Source organism: Cebus imitator, unplaced genomic scaffold (assembly GCF_001604975.1).
Source record: "Cebus imitator isolate Cc_AM_T3 unplaced genomic scaffold, Cebus_imitator-1.0 Scaffold358, whole genome shotgun sequence".
In the NCBI taxonomy this organism is placed as follows: Eukaryota; Metazoa; Chordata; class Mammalia; order Primates; family Cebidae; genus Cebus; species Cebus imitator.
In genome coordinates, this window is record NW_016107673.1 from 1563642 (window position 1) to 1584247 (window position 20606).

Genomic DNA, 20606 nt, shown 5'->3' on the forward strand with positions numbered 1-20606 from the left:
TTTTTTTTTTTTTTTTTTTTTTTGGTGAAGACAGGGTCTCACTCTGTCACCCAGGCTGGAGAGCAATGGCATGATCACAGCTCACTGTAGCTTCAGCCTCTCAAACTCAACCCTCTCACCTCAGCCTCCCAAGTATCTGGGACCACAGGTGTGCACCACCATGCCCAGATAACATTTTAAAATTTTTTTTACAGAGGCAGTCTCCCTATGTTCCCTAGGCTGATCTGGAAACTTCTGGCCTCAAGAAATCCTCTTCCCTTGCTCTCCCAAGGAGTTGAGATTGCAGGTGTAAGCCATGGCGCCTGGCCACTGAACTGGTTATGGGTTATCAGCATGTACTTCAAGTGATATGAGTACAAAACTATAAGACACAGAACATTTTTTTCTATGTTAGCATAAGAAGTGAGTTCTTATCTACTGAGTTACTAATACATGAAAAGGCAATCATTCTCATACAACATGTTTCCTCAAAATGAGGAAAGTAACACTTAAGAAAAAAAAATCCCTATCCATCCAAATGAAATAAGTGCTAGAAAAAAGTTAAAAAGGTACACTGAGGATGCACGTGGTTAAACAGCAAACACTCGCCATTGTGAACTTTCATACCCCATAGGAACATTTATTTGCTACAGAGGAAGGGAATGCCTCCTAAACAAGGTTATTTTATTTGTTAATACGGCACAGAAGCAAAAGGACGTCTAGAAAGTACCGCTCTCTTCTTGAAGACTAATAGGTTAGTTTCTCTAGGTACAGCAAGCAGCAGAAGTTAGATTTGGTGAGGTGTGCTGCGGGATTCATGACGCCTACAAGGTACATACATTACCTCAGAAGTTCAACTTTCTGCTGCATCTCACTGCACGTGATCTGCAAGTCATGCATCATTGCCTTCAGCTCTTCCTCCTTTTCTCCTTGAGAAAGTACATCTTTTCGCTTAACTAAAGTAGTGACTCTCTCCTTCAACTTCCTAGTCAGCTCCTGTAGCTTTGTTTTCTCCAGTTCTAATTCTGCTATTGTGGCCTGATGCTGAAAATGTCTGTCTTGAAAACTTAGGAAAGTAGTATCTTCCTCCAGTATAACTTGATTCTGTACTCTTGGCCTTTCTTGATGTGTCTGAATTGTTCTGTGTAACCAGTCAATTTCATGTGCTTTTACTTTTTCCAAGAGCTGTTTATTTCCCTGCTCAAGGTACTGGTTTTCTTGCTTACTTTCTTCTATGACATGATGTACCCTCCTAACCCTGGGCACACACTCTCCCAGTGTCTGATTGAGCTCAAGTGTATTTCTATCAGGTTCGACTTCCAGGTTCTCTAAACTGGCTTCCCATAAGCAGCCATCACACTGCTGGACCACGCTTTCCTGCAGCTTCTCAATTTTTCCTTGAAGTCTCAAAACCAGAACATTCAGCTCCTCATTTTCTATTCTGACCTCATCATAACTCTTTTCCAGGCTAAGGAATGTTTCCGTCACTTCCTCCATTTTCTTCAGCTCATCCTGCAACCTGAAAACCTCTGCAGTGAGTTCTTTATTATTTTCCAGTGCCTCATCGAAGCGTGTCTCCATCACTCTCAGCTCTTCCTGAAGGCAGTCATTTTCTCGGCTCGCATCTTCATACAACAGCTTATACTTGGGAGAAGCCTCAGGGATTCTCTCAAGCATCTTCAGTTTCTTTTGTAGCACAGAAACATCAAAAAGTAGGTCCTGTTTCTTTTCAGAAGCTCGATCGCAGTCTGCGCATAACATAATCAGCTGTTCCTGAAGCTGACTAATCTGATTCTTCAGCTCCCAGGATTCGGTCCTGGTCTCTTCACTGTTTTCAAGCTCGGAAAAACCCTCTACTGAAGCTTCAGACTCCTCTAGTTTGACTCCCTGTCTCTGAACAGAGCTTGTCCCTGTACTTCCCAGGTCCGGGACCTCATCATCTCCCAGGTCACTTAGGACACACCGCCTGCTCACACCTTCTACTTGCTTCATTTGGTTTTGCTGTAAAAACGGCTCTGTTTGTTCCACAGTATTTCCAAAAAACTCAGTAGTTGGCTCACCTAAACAGGAAGACATGACTACCCCTGGCTCCAGCTTTTGCAGCCTCTGCTGCAATCTGGAAATTTCAGTAGCCATTTTCACATTTTCCTTCACTGCTCGTTCATGAGCTCTCTGCAGGCTTAAGAGGACATCTCCATTTTCTTCCAACAGCTGCTCCCCTTGCTGAAGCAGGGACAGGGCTCCATCTCCTTCCACCTCCTCCTCTCCTATCACCTGGCAACCACTCTGAAGTGTGGAGAGAGGAGATGCTGCTTGCTGCATTTCCTTTATTTTACTCTGAAGTCTGGAGATTTCTGTGCTCATCTCAGCTCTTTCTCGATCTGCTTTCTCACAGGTTGCTTTGTGAATGTTCTCCATGGCCAGAAGCTTGGACATCATTTCCTGCCTTTCCTGGTCATGTTCCATTTCTAGTCTTTCCAGCCGCTGGCTAGCCAGCTGCTCCGAGGCCCCTGCCTGGCAAAGGACCTCCTCATGCTCCCTCAGTTCTCTTTCGTGACTGCTCTTCAGCTCGAGTACCTTGTCAGACAGCAGGCTTTGCTGGGTTTCAGATACATTTCTTAGGTCTTCCAGGTCTTGGAGCAGCTTCTCTCTCTCGATGACCATGCTGTTCAGATGTTCTTTGTAAGTTTTCTCCAGCATCTCCCTCTCCTGGGTCAGGACCAGAGAAGTTGCTTTCTCTCTCTTAAGAGTCTCTTTCAGCAGCTCCTGGGCTTCTGCACACTCCTGGGTGAGCTCGTCCTTCTCAAACTCCCACTGGGATTTCTCCTCGCGCTGCTGTTCCTGGAGGTCCTTCAGCTCTTGGCGGTAGCGCCCCTCCAGGCTTTGCAGAGCGCTTTCACACCTCTCAGTAACTTTCTGACAATCAGACTGAAATTGGGCTTCTATCTGAGAGGTTCTTCTATTACACTCTGTTTCCATTTTTTCCCTAAATGTAGTCAACATACAGCATTATTGAAACTGCCAACTCCAGAAGCAAACAAAAATCATTTTCCCATGCACTGAGAAAGCTGCTAAGCAGACAACTGAAATACTCCCTAAAAATGGTCTTAACTTATATAATTTCTTTATACTGGAAAGGGATCTCATTTCTGAAAGCTAAGACTGGCACTCATAATTCACTTAAAAGACTTGCCTCTCTTTGGAGTTAGGGGAAAATCTTAGAAACTAATTTCTCTGGCATACTCCTGGATGTATTTGTTTATGGATTTTTAAACCAAAGACTTAAATGACCAAATGCACATTAATCTAATCCCTAACTTGGGAAATATATACCATTCCTTCATTTTAATTAAGCATGCATTATAGGATATCAGTCACATAAACCACACATATTAACAAATTCATTCTGCCTTTGCTTCTTATTTAACCAAGTAGCACCAAGTCAATCAGGGTGTGATGAAATGAAGCCCTGGGATTTCACATGAGGAAGGTAGGCACAAAGTGCTGTTTCTTAACTCTGGGACGAAATGTAATCTTGCCTGGAATCCAGTTTATTAATAGCTTTTCTCAGAAAGCAATAGGATTGAGCTAGGAAGGAACCACTTTTGAGATAATCTTATCCTCCTCTTTAGCCTTGTAAGGTATAATAAATCTTAATACGAGGAATACTTTCCTCTTTTACAAACATAATGAAACAAAAACAGTTCCAGTCAACCCAAGGTAGGCTCACATCAAAACAGTAGCAAAAACAGTCAAAAATATTTCAAAGAATCTCATCAATGGGCTACTACTATGCCTTCTAATTTCTCCAAGCCTCTTAAGCAACTGGCACTGCTAATGCCCCAAGAGATGGCACCCCAGGCAGCTCCATTTCCCCTCACTTCTTACCTTCCCTCCTGAAGCTCCCTTTGGTGCTTTTCCAAGAGCTCTTTTCTCAACTCCTCTTTCTCAAGAGTGTGCCTCTCCCCCAGGCTTGTTAGCTGCTCCTGGTGAAACCGCTCTAGTTCCTGAGTCAAGCCTCTCACCTTCTCTTCCGTCCAGGCGCTACTCTGAAGGGCTTCCCTCTCCCGCTCAAAGCTGGCCTGCGCCTGTGCCAGTCTAGCCTTGAGCTCCAGCTCATGTTCCAGCCTCAGCGTCTCCTGCAGGTGAGCCTTTTCCTCCTCAAGCTTCACTTGCAGCTGCTTTTTCTCCTCCTCATGCCTGCAGATGGCCTCATGATGTGCCTCCTTGAGCACCTCAGCCTGCCCCTGAAGTTCGGCAATTTCATTTTTAAGGTCACTTATTTGTTTTTCCAAGGTGTGCATTTCGTTCTCATGCCTTTGCTTCATGTTTTCCTGCGCCTTCTTGCAGCTGACCACGGTTTCATCCAGCTGCTTTTCATAAAGGCGCATCTGAAAGCAGAGAGTGACACCACCACCAGATTACTCAGCTCAGGGCCACTGGAAGGGAGGTAATGAAGCAGCAAGTACTTTTTTTCCCCCTACAAGACATTTCTCAGTTTCCCCATCTTGTTTTAAAGTAACCGAATTTAACACTTTAAACAAGATATTTAAGTCAAGCATGGTTTACATATCTCTTTTAACTAACTGAATTTTATTAGTCTCTGAACAACTCTATTAAGAACTGAGCAGCCATTACATACAGATACCAACTGTCTTCCCATGCATCCTTTCCAACTGTAAACTTGAGTCTTAAAACATAAAAATTTTTTGAGATAGGTTCTTACTCTGTCACCCAAGCCGGAGTGCAATGGCAAGATTATGGCTCACTGCAACATCCACCTCCCGGGCTTGAGCAATCCTCCCACCTCTACCTCCTGAGTAACTAGAACTACAGGCACACACCACCATGCCCTGCTATTTTTTTTTTTTTTTTTTGTATTTTTTTGTAGAGATGGGGTCTCGCCATGTTGCCCAGACTGGTCCTGAACTCCTAGGCTCAAGTGATCTGCCCGCCGCGGCCTCCCAAAGTGTTGAGATTACAGGCATGAGCCTCTGTGCCCTGCTGGATCTTAAAATATTTAATTAAATTCAAATATTTATTGAACACCTATCAGGTACTTGAAGGCCTCAGAACACAACGCTGGGTAAGACGTGGTCCCTGCTATCCAGGAGAAACCAGTCTAGACATGGATATGACAACTATCAGTACAGTAGGAGGCAGAAAATAAAAGGTATAGAAAAAAGAGCTACAATACAACCCAGGGATTCGAAGGAGGGAAAAATCACATTTTTGTTGGAGAAACTCAAGAACGGCTTCATGCAACAGGCAGCATTAGCTATAAACCCTGAAGGGTAAGTAGACTTTCAAGAGGCAGAAAGAAACTAATATCAGCATAGTTTGTAATAGCACAAGCAAAAGAGGACACAGTTTGATGGACAACTGGGAACTGTAGCTGGGGGAGAAGGTCACTCAAAAGAATGGTGTCAGAGAGGACTGGAAACGTAAGTTGAAGCCTCCTGGTGAAGAGTTTAGAGGCCAAGGTTCAGAACTTGTACCAAATTTGGTAGGTAATGCAACATGAAAGGGCTTTAGTTTCATTGAGATGTTTTTTAGAAATAAATTGGAGGTAATATAATGGCTTTCAAACTTCACATTCCATTATTGCCAGGGCTGAAGATACATTTCGGAGAAACTCACTCTCCAGAAAAAATCAACCTACAAAACTATCCTGAGGATGTGGGTTCCCAGCATAAAATATGCTGCTCTGTGAGAAAAAAGAACTGGAAACGCTCTCCACACATAAGGTTGTCAGAGCCAAAAGAAATTAGAGAAGTGAATTGGTGGGGAAGGACTTACTTTATCTTCGAGCTCCAGTTTGAGGCAACATATGTCCCTGTGATGTTGTTCTTTCATCTGTTCAATGACCAGCTCTGCCTCAATGCTCATATTCAATGGGTTGCATTCTTCAGAACCGCGCCCTGAAAACACATGAGGCGCATTGATCCTGTGGCAGGTTCTTTCAGTAACACAATGTGGCATCTGAGGAGACATCCGATTTAACTAAGGAACAATTTCCAGCCTGAATTGCCACAGAATTCATCATGTACAGGCAGTGGATGAAACCTTAATAGAATCCATCTCTTTGAACAGTAGGTGGTGGTGGTGGTGGAAATTCTTGCTTAAAGGTGACTACCTCCTAAGGAAAATGCTGCAAATTGAGGTAGTAACATGAGGTAGTTTGGTCAAACCAACCGGACTCCTACCCATCCAGCAAATACTGAATGACAATGTGGCAGGAAAACGAATGGCCAGCCTGCTTGTTGCTGTGCCTTGAGGAGTTACCTTCATGGGTCACGCTATCTACAACCCATCGCTCCACATTACAGAAGACTGGCTATTTCCTATGAATCTCCTGGAGTGTGGGTAGATCCCCATTTTAAATTATCAGCTAAATTAAAAATATATATATAGGGCATAGGTTAGGAACCAGGATAGGGGCGTTGTGGGCAGAAATTCTCAACTCACGCATGAGCTCTTCTCTGCAACTGCCCATGATGATGACTGAGAGTAACACTGAAAATATAAAGCATAAGTTGGGGGCTGAACTCATACATAGATGCAAAGATTATGTCTAATCTCTTAAGGCAATGGGACCCAAAATAGCTTTGTTTGTGGGGCTACACAGGCAGGTGGGAGAAAGGGACTTTTCTTGGGTACAGGTCTAGCAGCTGAGATTGGCAGTCTTGCTTTGAGCCTTCTCTTCATATTTGATGGCATATACCCAACTGAGAAGTAACACCCAGGGTGTGAGCCACACCACGATCATACAGCTTCTTGTCCCCATGAGGAACAACCCCAACACTTGGCCATCTATGCAAAAGTCCATAACAGCTGCCGAGATATATCATATTGTGAGATCCTCAGACTAGAATGAGCTAAGAATCAGGAGGTCTTAAGGCCTCTTTGTCTCCTCCCTCCCCAGTCTGTTAATTATTCTACAGTAAGAGGAGGAATTAACCTGTATAAGAACAACACTCCTATCCCTAGTAGCACTGAAGAAAGTTATTTATAACAGAATAACTGATTATGGGCGCTCTCTGAAATCTAAACTCAACACACCAAGAAAAAAGGCAGGCTATCAGGAGAGAGGAAAGGCGCTCATAGTTAATATGGGAAGCTCCCAAACTGCCTTCCAAACTTGCCACTCAAAATCTTCCACAGAGGTACAGGAGGCCAGCCCTTATTTACCTTCTTTGTTCTGCTGAGGCAATACAGACATTCAACACAGCCAACATAAGAAAACCAGCTATGGATTCTGTAGTTTCTGGCTGGCCTGCTCTCTAAAACCATCTTTATACCAGTTAGGCGCGCTCTTTGAAGGGGAGAGCGAGAGCTCAGTGTCTGGATTCTAATACTCCCAAGGCTTAGATTCCCAGATTTTCAGCCAGTTTTTTGTTTTGTTAAACAAAGCAAATACCCTGGTGGTTTGATTCTTCCATTCCTTTGTTGACGCATAACAAAATCAGATGGAAGTGTTCTCATAAAAACTTCAAGGACAAATGAAAAACCAGACCACGAGTTATTTATGGCCAAAGTGTTGCATTATTATACTGAACCATGGTTCTAAAAGCAAAGGTAAAGGCTTTATCTAAAACCTGTCTGAATGTGTTTACCCTGGTTGGGCTCAATGCCACCGCTGTTAGCATCAAGTTCTTCTGACAGTGAGTTCTTCAAGGGAAGCCTGAGCACTCTGCCTTGTGCACGATATTCTTCCAGCTCAGACTGGAGTTCATCTACTTGGTCTTGTAATACCTGGGGTTTAAAAACCAACACAGGTCTCACATGTGACACCAAAAGCACAAGCAACAAAAAAAAGGATAAATTGGACATCATCAAAACAAAATCTTTTGTGCTTAAAAGGACACCATCAGGAAAGTAAAAACGTTTTGCAAAGTATCTATCTGATAAGGGACTTGTAAGTAGAATATATAAAGGCTATTACAACTCAATAATAAGACAGTTTTTAAAATGGGCAAATTATTTGAATATTTCTCTAATGAAAATATACAGATGACTAATAAATACATGTAAAAGATACTCAATATCAGTACCTATCAGGGAAAAACAAAGCCACAATGAGATAGCATTTCACGCCCACTAGGGTGGCAAGAATCAAAAAGACTTACAATTACGACTGTTGGTGAGGAAGTGGAGAAATTGGAACTATCATACTAGTGAGAATATAAAATAGTGCAACCACTTTGGAAGAAGTTTAGCAGTTCCTCAAAAGGTTAAACGTAGGGTTACCATATAACCTAGGTGAATGCCCACACGAAAACTTGCACACAAATTTTCATAGCTACGTTATTGATAATAGCCAAAAACTCCCAAATGTCCATTAACTGGTGAATGGAAAAACAAAATGTGGTCTCTCTACACAATGGAATATTATTCAAGAAATGAACTGATACATGCTACAACATGAACTTTAAAAACATTATGCTAAATGAAGGAAGTCGGTCACAAAGGGCTATTACCAGATTCCATTTATATGAAATGTATAGAATAGGCAAATCTGTAGAAAGAGTACATTAGTAGTTGCCTAGGGCTGGGGACATAGGAGAGATTATGGCTAAGTGGAGGAGGGGTTTCTTCCTGGGGTGATGAAAATGTTCTAAAATTGAACGCAGTGATGTTTACACAATTCTGTCAATACAATAAAAGACTGAATTTATACCTTGAATGGGTAAAACATATAGCGTATAAAGCTGTTAAGAAAACAAGTGGATGAGGCTGGACACGGTGGCTCACACCTGAATCCCAGCCCTTTGGGAGGCAAATCACTTGAGGTCAGGAGTTCAAGACCAGCGGGGACAACATAGTGAAACCCTGTCTCTACTAAAAAACAAACAAACAAACAAAATTATCCAGGTGTTGTGGTGGGCACCTGTAATCCTAACTACTCAGGGAACTGAGGCAAGAGAATCGCTTGAATCCAGGAGGTAGAGGCTGCAGTGAGCCAACATCAAGCCACTGCACTCCAGCCTGGGTGACACAGCAAGACTCTGTCTCAAAAGAAAGAAAATAAGTAGATGAACTGGGGGAATTTCTGAAGGTAGAGCTGACAAATTTTACTGATGAATTCATTAAATTTAAAGACATTTAGAAAATACCTTTGTTTGATTGGAACCATCAGCAGTTTAATTATGAAAGCAGTAGAAATGTTTCTTTTCTTAAACATGCACGTGTATTTCCTGAAAAGGAGGGCTGCAAGTAACTTCGTATTATAATTGTTTTCCTCATCTCTGCATAATTAAAATTTTTATTGTAGCAGTTGGAACTCAGTTATATTTGTCATCTTATTAAAATGAACACGTGTTTCTGGTTTAAGAAAAAAATTCAAATTCCTAACTTTAGGGGAATTTTTTTTAAGTTAAAGATTCTTGTTATTTGTAAAAATGTTTGTCTCTCTCCTGGCAGAAATTGGGAATGGTTTACTAGCTAAGACTTGAGTGGTTTCTGCTTCATTTGCATTTTATAAATAAATGGAGTAAGGAATGTATTCAGAAAAAAAAACCAAAAACCACAGGACAAACCCAAATCACATCAGATTAGGTCTGCAACAATCAATCAGGAAAGGCTAATTTTTGAATAAGCACATCACCATGCCCACATATTCTTCTATTTGGAATAAAACCACATTTTCCCCTCAGCACCAGCAATTTCTGACATAGATGAAGCAGACTTAAATGCAATTTGCATAATTTCCTATAGTTCCGGATATTGAATAATAATGTTAATAGCTAACATTTATGTAAAGGCTTACTCTATCCTTGGTTCTGTTCTAAGCACTTTACATACACTCACGGAATTTTCACTACAACCTTTTGTGGTGGGTGCTTTTATTTTTACCATTTTATGCATGAGGAATGGAAGCGCCCACAGATTAAGTGACTCGCTTAGGGTCACAGAGCTAGGGAACGGCAAAGCTAGGATCTGAACCCAGGCACTCCCGCACTTACTCAGTGTTCTCTGTCTACCTACCCTGCACTGCTGCTCATACTCATTTCTCATCTGTGTCAGTCTCTCCTCTTGCAGGAAGAACTCAGCACTGCTGGGATCGAGGTCACCAAACTAGAAGAGAAAAGGGCAAAGCTGTCATTCTTCCCGAGTGCCCTTCTTTGACCCAGCACAGCAAAGGCCCAGTTTCTGGTATTCACCCAGTCTCTTGAGTATGACAGGCATGTGACATTTAAGCACAAACACCACCAACTGAGTGATGTGTTCAACGAAGGCAGGGATCATTTCTCTGTGGCAGGCAATGTTCTCCTTCATAACCAACTTAGTAAATTATATCCCTGCAAAAGTTAGAGCTCCCTTTAGCTACTCCAGTAATTCCCTAACAAAAGTGTTCTGGTGGCACTGTTTCTGTTCTTTTGAATAAATAAACTACATAAAGTAGGCTGCCTATCAGGAAATTAGATTTGAACAGATTTACCTTTTCTGCTAACACATTTTCCAAATTTCGCTGAAGTTTGTTCGTCAGATTCTCATATTCTGCCAACTTCTCTGCATTTTCCAGAAGCTCATTTTCCAGACGACTGTTTTCCTGAACAAGCATGGGGAAATTTAATGTGGCACAGATTAAGAAATTAGCAAACTGTGGTACCATGTTATATATAGCATAAATCAGTACTGTAAAGATGTTTATCCATCTTAAAAGTTGTAGACTAAAGGAGGCAAAAGTAAATATAAAAGGTTCATATCTATTTTTTTTCCCATTTATTTTATTGCATTTTAGGTTTTGGGGTACATGTGAAGAACATTATAACAAAAAAAGTTTGCCTTTTTGTTTCCGATCATATAGGACTGTACTGTCCAAAAGAGGCAGCTGCCAGTAGCCACACTGGGTACTAAGCCCCCAAAGTGTGTCTAGTACAGACTGTAAAAGCCCCAAAATGTAAAATAGCTCAGTAATAATTTTTGTATACTGATGTGTCAAAGTGACAATCTTTTTGAGATACTGGATTAAATAAGATGATTTGAAATTAGTTTCACCTGTTTCTTTTCACCTTTCAATGTGGCTACTTACAAACTGAAATTACATGTGTGGGTTGCATTACGTATCTATTGGACAACATTGCCGTAGAATATAAAAATATTCTCAATAGACAGTATTGGCAAATGAAAGAAAATGATTACAAAACACCTTGTTCAGCTGCCAGCAAAAGAGAACTCAGAAAAAGTATAACAAGTAGAGTAACTCTAAAATAAATTTATTGATATGATTTGGTTTTCATTTAACTTATAAATTTATTTTGGTTTAAAGATGGCAAAACTGCACATATAAATTGCTCATGATTTGTATATGTTTATGTTACAATAAAGTAACACAGCAACTAAAACCCACAAAAGTTTTCTTAATTTAAAAGGATCTGTATATGTAATATTCTCAAGAAAGATTTCCAACCACATTTGCTAAAATACACACACACACACATGCGTGCGCCATTTGACATTTTTCTTTTCCAGTGTTAAAGGCTGATTGGAAGAACACCATTTTCAAAGTACATTTTGCCAAAAAAATACAAAGCCAGTATATTTTTACTATATGCTAGTTCACACCCTCATACACCAACGTAAGTAAAAAATAATGACCTGGAGCATTTGAAAAACACTACCTTCCCCTAAAATGCCAATTTCATAACATTAATCTTTCAAAGTACATCTAAATGTAGAGGCTAGAACAACATGGAGTAATCCCCTTGTATCAGGCAGTGTAGTTACTTGCTGCTCTGGAGATTGACAAATCAGATACTGTGATTATCTTGGGGAGGGAGGTGGATGTGGATATAACTCTATATGACCAAATGGCAAATGTGCTATCTCTTGGCAAGAAAAAAGTAAATGTAATGGGAATGAAAAAGTAATTTGGACTGCAGTGTTGGGGAAAGCAGTGAAGGAGTATAAATGTGCTCTGCCATCTGGGGCATGGACAGAGCTGAGGTAGGTGCAGTGGGGTCGGGGAGGGCATGGCACTGGGACTTGCTGGCAGGAGCTCAAGCTTGAAAGGTATGAAGACCTAATTAAACTCCAGAGCTTCTGTACAGCAAAAGAAACAATCATTAGAGTGAACCAGCAACCAACAGAATGGGAAAAAAATTTTGCAATCTACCCATCTGATAAAGAGCTAATATCCAGAATCTACAAAGAACTAAAACAGATTTACAAGAAAAAAACAAACCCTTCCAAAAGTGGGCAAAGGATATGAACAGACACTTTCCAAAAGAAGACATATATGAGGCCAAGAAAATGAAAAAATGCTCATCATCACTGGTCATTAGAGAAATCCAAATCAAAACAGCATTGAGATACCACCTCACACCAGTTAGAATGGCAATCATTAAAAAATCTGGAGACAACAGATGCTGGAGAGGATGTGGAGAAATAGGAACACTTTTACACTGTTGGTGGGAGTGTAAATTAGTTCAACCATTGTGGAAGACAGTGTGGCACTTCCTCAAGGACCCAGGAATAGAAATTCCATTTGACCCAGCAATCCCATTACTGGGTATATACCCAAAGGATTATAAATCACTCTATTATAAAGACACATGCACATGTATGTTCATAGTGGCACTATTTACAATAGCAAAGACCTGGAACCAACTCAAATGACCATCAACGATAGACTGGACAAGGAAAATGTGGCAAATATACACCAGGGAATACTATGCAGCCATTAAAAATGATGAGTTTGTATCCTTTGTAGGGACATGGATGAATTTGGAAACCATCATTCTCAGCAAACCGACACAAGAACAGAAAATCAAACACTGCATGTTCTCACTGATAGGTGGGTGTTGAACAATGAAAACACATGGACACAGGGAGGGGGGCATCACACACTGGGGTCTGTTGGGGGGGAAGAGGGGAGGGACAGTCGGGGGTAAGGAGGTCAGAGAGGGATAACATGGGAGAAATGACAGATGCAGGCGACGGGGGGATGGAGGCAGCAAACCACATTGCCATGTGTATACCTATGCAACAATCCTGCATGATCTACACATGTACCCCAGAACCAAAAGCACAGTTAAAAAAAAGAAAAAAAAAAGGTATGAGGATGAGCTCCCTTTCAGGAGCCTGGACTGCTAACACATTGTTTTTGTTGTTGTTTTCCGCAAAGGGTGGTAACCGCACAACTGTAACTGATCTTTAAGTTAGGTAACTGGTAGCCATATGGAGGTGGGAGAGATGGAAGAAATTAACGTGATCAGGATACACGTTAACTAACTGAGATATCATAATCAATTCTGAACCTAATCCGAGGCTGGAGAAATGCAGAGGAAGGAGATAAATCTGAAAGTCACGTCGAAGCATCAACATAACTTACAGACTGATAAGTAACAATGAGGGAAGATGACGAGGAATTTTAGCTTCTGAGACTTACACCTCATGGTGTTGATATTGATTAGGGAGAAATTCACGAGACGAAACAGATGGCTATGGAGTGAAAACTAGCTCAGTTTTTGATGTGAAGAGTTTCAAGAACCTTTCACAACAGCAGTAACGGCAAACATTTCCTACACACTTACTACTTTTCAGATACTGGATGTGCATCATCTCACTTAGTCTCCACATCAGTTCTATAGGGTAGATATTATGATTGTGCCCATTTTTAACATTAGGAAACAGACTGAAGAACCTGATCAAAGTTTTTCAGTAAGTGGTGGTACCCAGATGTGAACCAGGCAGCCTGACTCCAGAGCCCTTGTACCTTATTACCTGGTGTGAGTCCAGAAAAAAGAAGGACCACTTCCTTCACTGAGGCACAGGAAAGACAGGAGGATGTTTGAGAGGCAAGGTACATTTGGAGGCCGAAGTGGGAGGACTGTTTGAGGCCAGGGTTTGATACCAGCCTAGGCATCATAACAAGACCTCATTTCTACACATTTTTTTTTTAGACACAGAATCCTGCTCTGTCACCCAGGCTGGAGTACAGTGGCACGATCTCCACTCACTACAACCTCTATCTCCCAGGTCCAAGCAATTCTCCTGCCTCAGCCTCCCAAGTAGCTGGGATTACAGGCACCCACCACTACACCCAGCTAATTTTTTGTATTTTTAGTAGAGATAGGGCTTTACCATGTTGGCCAGGCTAATCTTGAACTCCTGACCTCAAGTGATCTGCCCTCCTTAGCCTCCCAAAGTGCTGGGATTGCAAAAAAAAAAAAATTTTTTTTTAATTAGCTGAGCATAACATGAGCCCATAGTCCCAGCTACTTGGCAGGCTGAGGCTGCAGGATCACTTGGGCCTAGGAGTTTGAGGCTGCAATAAGCTATGATTGCACCACTATACTCCAGTCTGGGTGACAGAGTGAGACCCCATCTCAAAAGAAAAGAAAAAGCACATTTGGAGGCCGAGAGAAACACGCATCCATGTAGCAGGAGGCAAGGCCATCTGCTAAGAATGAGGGGGGCGGGCAGGCAAGGAGAGAGGGCTCTGAGGGTGAGAGCCAGGTTTGGAGTAGCTGGAAGAAACAAGGGGTCAGCCAGGTGCCAAACAGTCCTGAAGACCCAGTGCACCCGTAGCAGGAGAGAAGAACAAGATATGCTAATCAATATTGTGAGCAAACCAGGAGACTGGGTAGCCCTGCTGAAAACCAGATTCTAGCAGGGCTCTGCCAAGTCTGCGGGAAGACCCAGCTGGGCAAACTTAGAGGATTTTTGGACTGAACTCTGTGCAAACATGCCCCCTTCCAAAGCTGTAGTTTTCCACATGGTGTTCCCAGCAGGGACGCAGACCACAGAACTAATACGATGATTACCTTTAAAGAGAGGGCCAGGCGGTCCCGGATATAGTTCTCTTCTGTTTTTGCCTTTTCGATTTCCTGTTCAAGTTCTAAACGCTGCTTGCCCGCCTGCTGCAGGATCTGCTCTCTCTCTTTTCGGAGTTCATTTTTTAAGGCTGCTATTCGCTCCTTGTACTCTTCATCCAGTTTCCTGCAAGGAAGAAAAATGACAAGCTGCCCTCACATCTTTCAGAGGTCCCAGTATTGACCCACCAAAAATGGAAACACAGAAACACTGAGATGAAAAGCACCAGAATAAAATATCTAGTGTGTCCTGCTTTCCCTTAGGGCTTCACCATACCTAAGTCACTCCAGGAGGTGTGGCCAACAGGCTGGCCAGCAGAGTTCCCTATGCTCTGTTCTGCCCCTGCAGCTGTAGGCACCACTGCCTTGGGCCAGGGTGGTGGGTGAGGAGGGGGCCTCACCTGAGGTTGTACTCATTCCGCCGCTCTATGGCCGCATGGTGATCATCTACCTCTGAGGCCATTAAAGACTTGAGCTTCTCGGCCTTGTCCAGATCAGATCGTAGCTTCTCTTTTTCTCTGACCACTTGATCAACCCGTTCCCTAGGATCAGAAATACACTGAGTTAATGGGAAACTGTTTCTAAGCAACAAGTAGACCCAGAAAAGCTCTCATCTGGCTTGCATCAATACAGAAGTAAAACCAAGACAACCAAAACACTCCCGAAACAAAAAGCACTTCGCCCTTCCCTTCCAAAGCCTACATGTCCATCTAAGTTCTCTGTAATTTTCCTACAGTTTACGGAAATGATAAACTGTAGAAAACAAACTGATTCCTGCAGCTGAATGACAGAAGGTAAGCAACATTTGCATACAGAATAGAAGGATGTCTATCCAAGGCATCTGAATGACCTGCTGGACAAGTCAGAAAGGGAATGGGGCAGGCAAACCTTCGCCTCAACTCACAGCAAATGCCGGATTTCAGCCTTAAAGCTGGCCAGAGCTGCCTGGTGAATGCTGTTCTTAGTGACCAAAAGTTCATTTTCAAGAGCCAGTGTTAATTCTGTCAAGTTGATATTTCCATCAAGGCTGAAATCCAAGGCCTAGAAATCAGAACAAGGCATAAGTTCAAAAACAAATCACTCATTCCACCCTCTGAAAGCAGAAAACATGAAGATTATACAAACTCTGAGAGTTGACAAAGATCTAGAAGTAGACAATTCCATTTCTTTAGTGATTGCCTAGAAACAGCCATCAATCTAGAACACAGTTAAGTTTTCTCTAAGAAAAGCATAACATTGTTATTTGCATTAAAACAAAAAAAAAAACTATCTTGGCCGGGTGCAGTGGCTCATGCATAATCCCAGCATTTTGGGAGGCCGAGGTGGGCCTATCATTTGAGGTCAGGAGTTCAAGACCAGCCTGGCCAACATGGTAAAACCCCGTCTCTACAAAAAATACAAAAATTAGCTGGACATGGTGGTAAGCGCCTATAGTCCCAGCTACTCGGGAGGCTAAGGCAAGAGAATTGCTTGATCCTGGGAGGTAGAGGTTGCAGTGAGCTGAGATCATGCCATTGAGACTCTGTCTCAAAAACAAAAACAAAAAAACACACCAAATCTAATGGCACTGGAAATAAACACAATAGTAAGAGTATTTCTCATGTCAATAATTTGGGGGTTAAACACACAGAAAGTACTTAACAGGCTCCCGGTTAAAAGGGCTAAAAAAAGCTACCTCTTATCTTTGAGACCTGGTGAACAGAAGAACCATTAAGGAGAAATCAAATCGAATCACAGTTTAAAAAAAAAATTGAAAATTTTCAGCCCTTCTCTGGTTTGTCATTTTTCTCCCGTCTTAGCTGCCACACCTTCAGGATCTCCTGGCTGTTCTCAATGCCCTCTTCCTGCCAGGTGTCGAGTATTCTCTCCACAGATGCATGGCCCATCCCATCATCCAGGCAGGAGAAGACCCGAAAGCCAATGGAACTCGTCATTGCCGATGGGGTTGTGGTACGTCGTCCACTCTCATCGAAAGACTGGAAGAAGGAACAGACCTGAGTAAGCCTAGCTTGATTCTGGGCATTTCAACAAGATATTGGTCAGTCCTGACCACAATGGGTAGAAGGCATGTTTCTCTAATTTACAGTGCTAGGAAAGAAGTCATGCAGCCTCTCTGATCTCTGTTCCCAAGTGAGTCAAGCCTACAGAGATTATCAAAACCAACTGTTTTGGTAGAGAGTTCTCTGACATAAGATGAGCTATGTCCCTAATTAACACCAGATTTCTTCTGACCCAGAGCTGACATTAAAACGCATACTTAGTGGTCTTCCCACTGTAATTTATGGTCATTTCTCAAACCCACCTTTCCTTCCTAATGGTTAAGTCTTTCTAATTCTTTTTTTGCTTCTCTCTCTTTCCTTAGTATTCTGCTTCAGACAACAGATTAATTTATCAGACATTACTCAAATGGGTTCTAACTTTTATTCACAAAGAAAGCACTTTTGCTTATTTTTTTACCTGCATGGAAAGGTGCCTTTTTAGTTGTCTGTATGGAGTAGATGCTGATGGTGTAAGGGATTTTCCATTTTTAAACAAACCATAGAAAAAATCTTCTACACTCATTGTACCATCAGGATCAAGATTATGGAATACTTCCTCAAGCCTCTGGAAGAGAGTCACCACATATTTTAAATACTTCACTCAAAACAACACAAGGCCCAAAGTTTACTTCTGGCCAATAGGAATCAGCACCATTGTTGGTTCCAGGACTACAGAAATATAATTATGCCCCTTTATTCTCATTTTACTGACTTCCCTTTCCAGTAATGATACACCCTCCTCCTTCGCACAAACTAAAGTCCATTTCCAACATCTTCATCATCTTATGCAATCTAACATAAGACGCTTTGTCTCTTTTACTCACGCTCCTACAATAGGCAATCTTTAATGTTGTTACACATTATTTTTACAAATTAAAAAACAGTTACCTAAATAATATAAAGATACAGCTTCCCAGTGTCATAAGTCACAACAGTAGAAAGTGGATGGACATCTGTTATATCTTTTTTTTTTTTGGAGACAGAGTCTTGTTCTGTTGCCCAGGCTGGAGTACAGTGACATGATCTTAGCTCACTGCAGCCTCTGCCTCCTGGGTTCAAGTGATTCTCCTGCCTCAGCCTCCTGAGTAGCTGGGATTATAGGCACGCACCACCACACCCAGCTAATTTAGTAGAGATGCGGTTTTACCATGTTGGCCAGGATGGTCTCGATCTCTTGACCTTGTGATCTGCCTGCCTTGGCCTCCCAAAGTGCTGGGATTATAGGTATGAGCCACCATGCCCAGCTCTGTTACACCTTTATATTGTGGTGACCCTAAGTGATATTTTGAATTTTTGAAATTGGTATGCTAGCACAGCAGAATTTGGTTTGGGATGGACTACAATGATATGATTACAATTCAGATTTGGGGTCTGAAATCCATACCTGGGGTATGGAACATACTTGCAACAATACTGCTTGTGTTGGCATTTTGTTTTAATGTTTTAGCACAGGAGAAACAAAGGTTGGGTGAGAAGGATTTTATGTGTGTGCTACAGAAGAGTTCCAAGAGATGCAAAGCCAAGGGAGTTCTGACTGGCTATTCTGCACCTTCTGATGGTAATCAAATAGCCCTTATCCTGTAATAGGGGGAAGGGGAGATTGGGCTACAGCCCCATCTAGAGGCTTGCCTGGGAATGGGTTGTTCCCTAGTTCCACAGAGGAATGGGAAGACAAATAGAGCAACGTGAATGACTGAAGCCACAGAACAAAGAGGAAAGGCAAGGCCCCGGGAAAGGCAAAGCCCTCCTACTAGCAGTCAGATTCCTCTTTATTCTGGGGGCTAAAATGTTTCTATAGAAACATGCCTCCAACATACAAAACGGAAATCTCTTGGAGAGCTTGTTAAAATGCAGACTCCAATATAGTAAGTCCAGTGGTGGGGACTCAGATTCAGCATTTCTAACAAGCTCCCAGTTGAGACCCATGCCACTGAGCAGCAAGGAGACAGAATAAGCAACAAATTGCTCTTGTTGCATTTGAGCCTACAACTGGAGCCCTTCTAACATAGGCCTAAATTCTCTGCAAAACATTCTCAAAGTTTTAGAATTCATTTCGTAAATCTGGACTCCTGCTAGGATTTATACAGTCTCATTACTGTTGATTTCATTCTTCATGTAAGAGCTTGAGGTAATTCTTTCATCTCAAATGCTTTTTTTTCTCCCCAATTCATATCCAATAGGAAACATAAGTTTCCATTCTTGCTTTCATATTACTTCCCCTGGAGGGAACTCTGAAACAAGAAAACCATTCTAAAGAGTGGAAATGTTTGTAAAAAGCAACAATTCCTAAAAGACAATCCTCTGATCAAATCAATGAAAAGATATTTGGGGTTGCCAAGATCCCTTAACTTTTCTGGTCCTGTTCTTATCAACCAAAATAATACTTTCCTAGAGGACAAGGCTTTCAGGACCACCATACCAGAAACTACAGTCAAGTCCAGGTGTGTTGACTGAAGTTAAGGTTAAGAGTTTGGCTCTAACCTTAGATCCGCACTGCTTGACCTTGTGACATCAGCCAAATCAGTGCATAGCTTGCAGACTGCCTAAAGACCTAGTACCTGCAGAGTCCTTCCAGTTATTTTAGATGGTGGAGTGGGCAAGTGATGAATAAAAGAGTGTGGATTCAGAAGATGTGGGTGGGCTAGGCAGATAACAATGCCTGTTAAATAAGCAACTGGGGCACACCCTACACTTCAAGCAGGAGCTGTCTCTGGAACTGAGGACATTCTTATTCCCCAGGATACATGGACTAGGTCTTTGGATGGTTGGTTTACTAAAGTGTAAGTGGGAAAATAATCATAAACCCAAACACTCAAAGAGGCCCGGAAGGTGATGTCAATGAATGAGGCAAGATGAGTTTAAGACATTAGAAAGTAGCTGGTTGGGCGTGCTGACTCATGCCTGTAATCCCTGCACTTTGGGAGGCCGAGGCAGAGGGATCACCCAAGGTCGGGAGTTCAAGACCAGCCTGACCAACATGGAGAAACTCCATCTTTACTAAAAATACAAAATTCATGAGGCATGGTGGTGCATGCCTGTAATCTCAGCTACTCGGGAGGCTGAGGCAGGAGAATTGCTTGAACCCAGGAGGAGGAAGTTGTGGTGAGCCAGGGCAACAAGAGTGAAACTCCATCTCAAAAAAAAAAAAGTATTGAGTTCTGGGAAACTGGACACAGGAGTGCATGTCCTCTCTAAAGGAGTGCACGTCCTCTCTAAGTCCTCTCTAAAGGAGCTCGTGTCCTCTCTAAAAGAGCGCATGTCTCTCTAAAGGAGCGCGTGTCCTCTCTAAAGGCTGCATCTTATTGCCCACAAAATGGAGCCAAATCTTTCAATTTTTAGAAAAATCTCCTGATTTTTTCCTTAATGTAGCAAAACGTTCAATTTTAACAACACTGGGCATGACAAATAAAATAGGCTTGGGGCCAGCTTTGACATTGAGCATGCTAGTGTGCATCTCTGCCCTGTCACCGTTCTTGATTTTGGAAAGGGTTGTGCTAGTTACAGGCGTAAGATAGTGACTCCAGCTCCCCTTCATGAACACAGAGAACAGCCATGATTTCACTCTCTCTATCAAATGAGAGGTGACTAAATCTAAAATGGCTTTCAGTTGTAAAATTTTAGGATTCCAAGTTAATGAGATCATCTTGAACTTCCAGCTCCTCTGTGGTTTAGAGCTTGTAATACTAAGTACTATAGTATTTCACTATTTTTCTTTAGCAGGAAAAACACTGAGTAAAAGCTATATTCAATAAGCAATCCTCTACTTGTC

The 20606-nt window shown here is 42.1% G+C and overlaps 1 protein-coding gene across 16 annotated transcripts in view; it reads right to left on the reverse strand.

Annotated features, from left to right (window-relative positions):
* Positions 1-20606, reverse strand: part of NIN (ninein) — a 107959-nt gene that overhangs the window by 33400 nt on the left and 53953 nt on the right. For 14 of the 16 annotated variants that reach the window (XR_001818537.2, XR_001818535.2, XR_001818536.2 and 11 more), the window contains 11 exons: positions 17256-17402; positions 16607-16774; positions 15703-15839; positions 15200-15340; positions 14751-14925; positions 10421-10531; positions 9967-10056; positions 7596-7734; positions 5779-5900; positions 3868-4370; positions 824-2965 (listed from right to left, as the gene is read on the reverse strand). Coding sequence is in view for 13 of the 16 variants with exons in the window: in XM_017506755.2 (XP_017362244.1) it covers positions 824-2965; positions 3868-4370; positions 5779-5900; positions 7596-7734; positions 9967-10056; positions 10421-10531; positions 14751-14925; positions 15200-15340; positions 15703-15839; positions 16607-16774; positions 17256-17402 (3875 nt within the window). In the remaining 3 variants the exon portion in view is untranslated. The remainder of the gene's footprint in view (positions 1-823; positions 2966-3867; positions 4371-5778; positions 5901-7595; positions 7735-9966; positions 10057-10420; positions 10532-14750; positions 14926-15199; positions 15341-15702; positions 15840-16606; positions 16775-17255; positions 17403-20606) is intronic. The other 2 variants (XM_017506762.2, XM_037730777.1) reach the window with 1 other exon arrangement.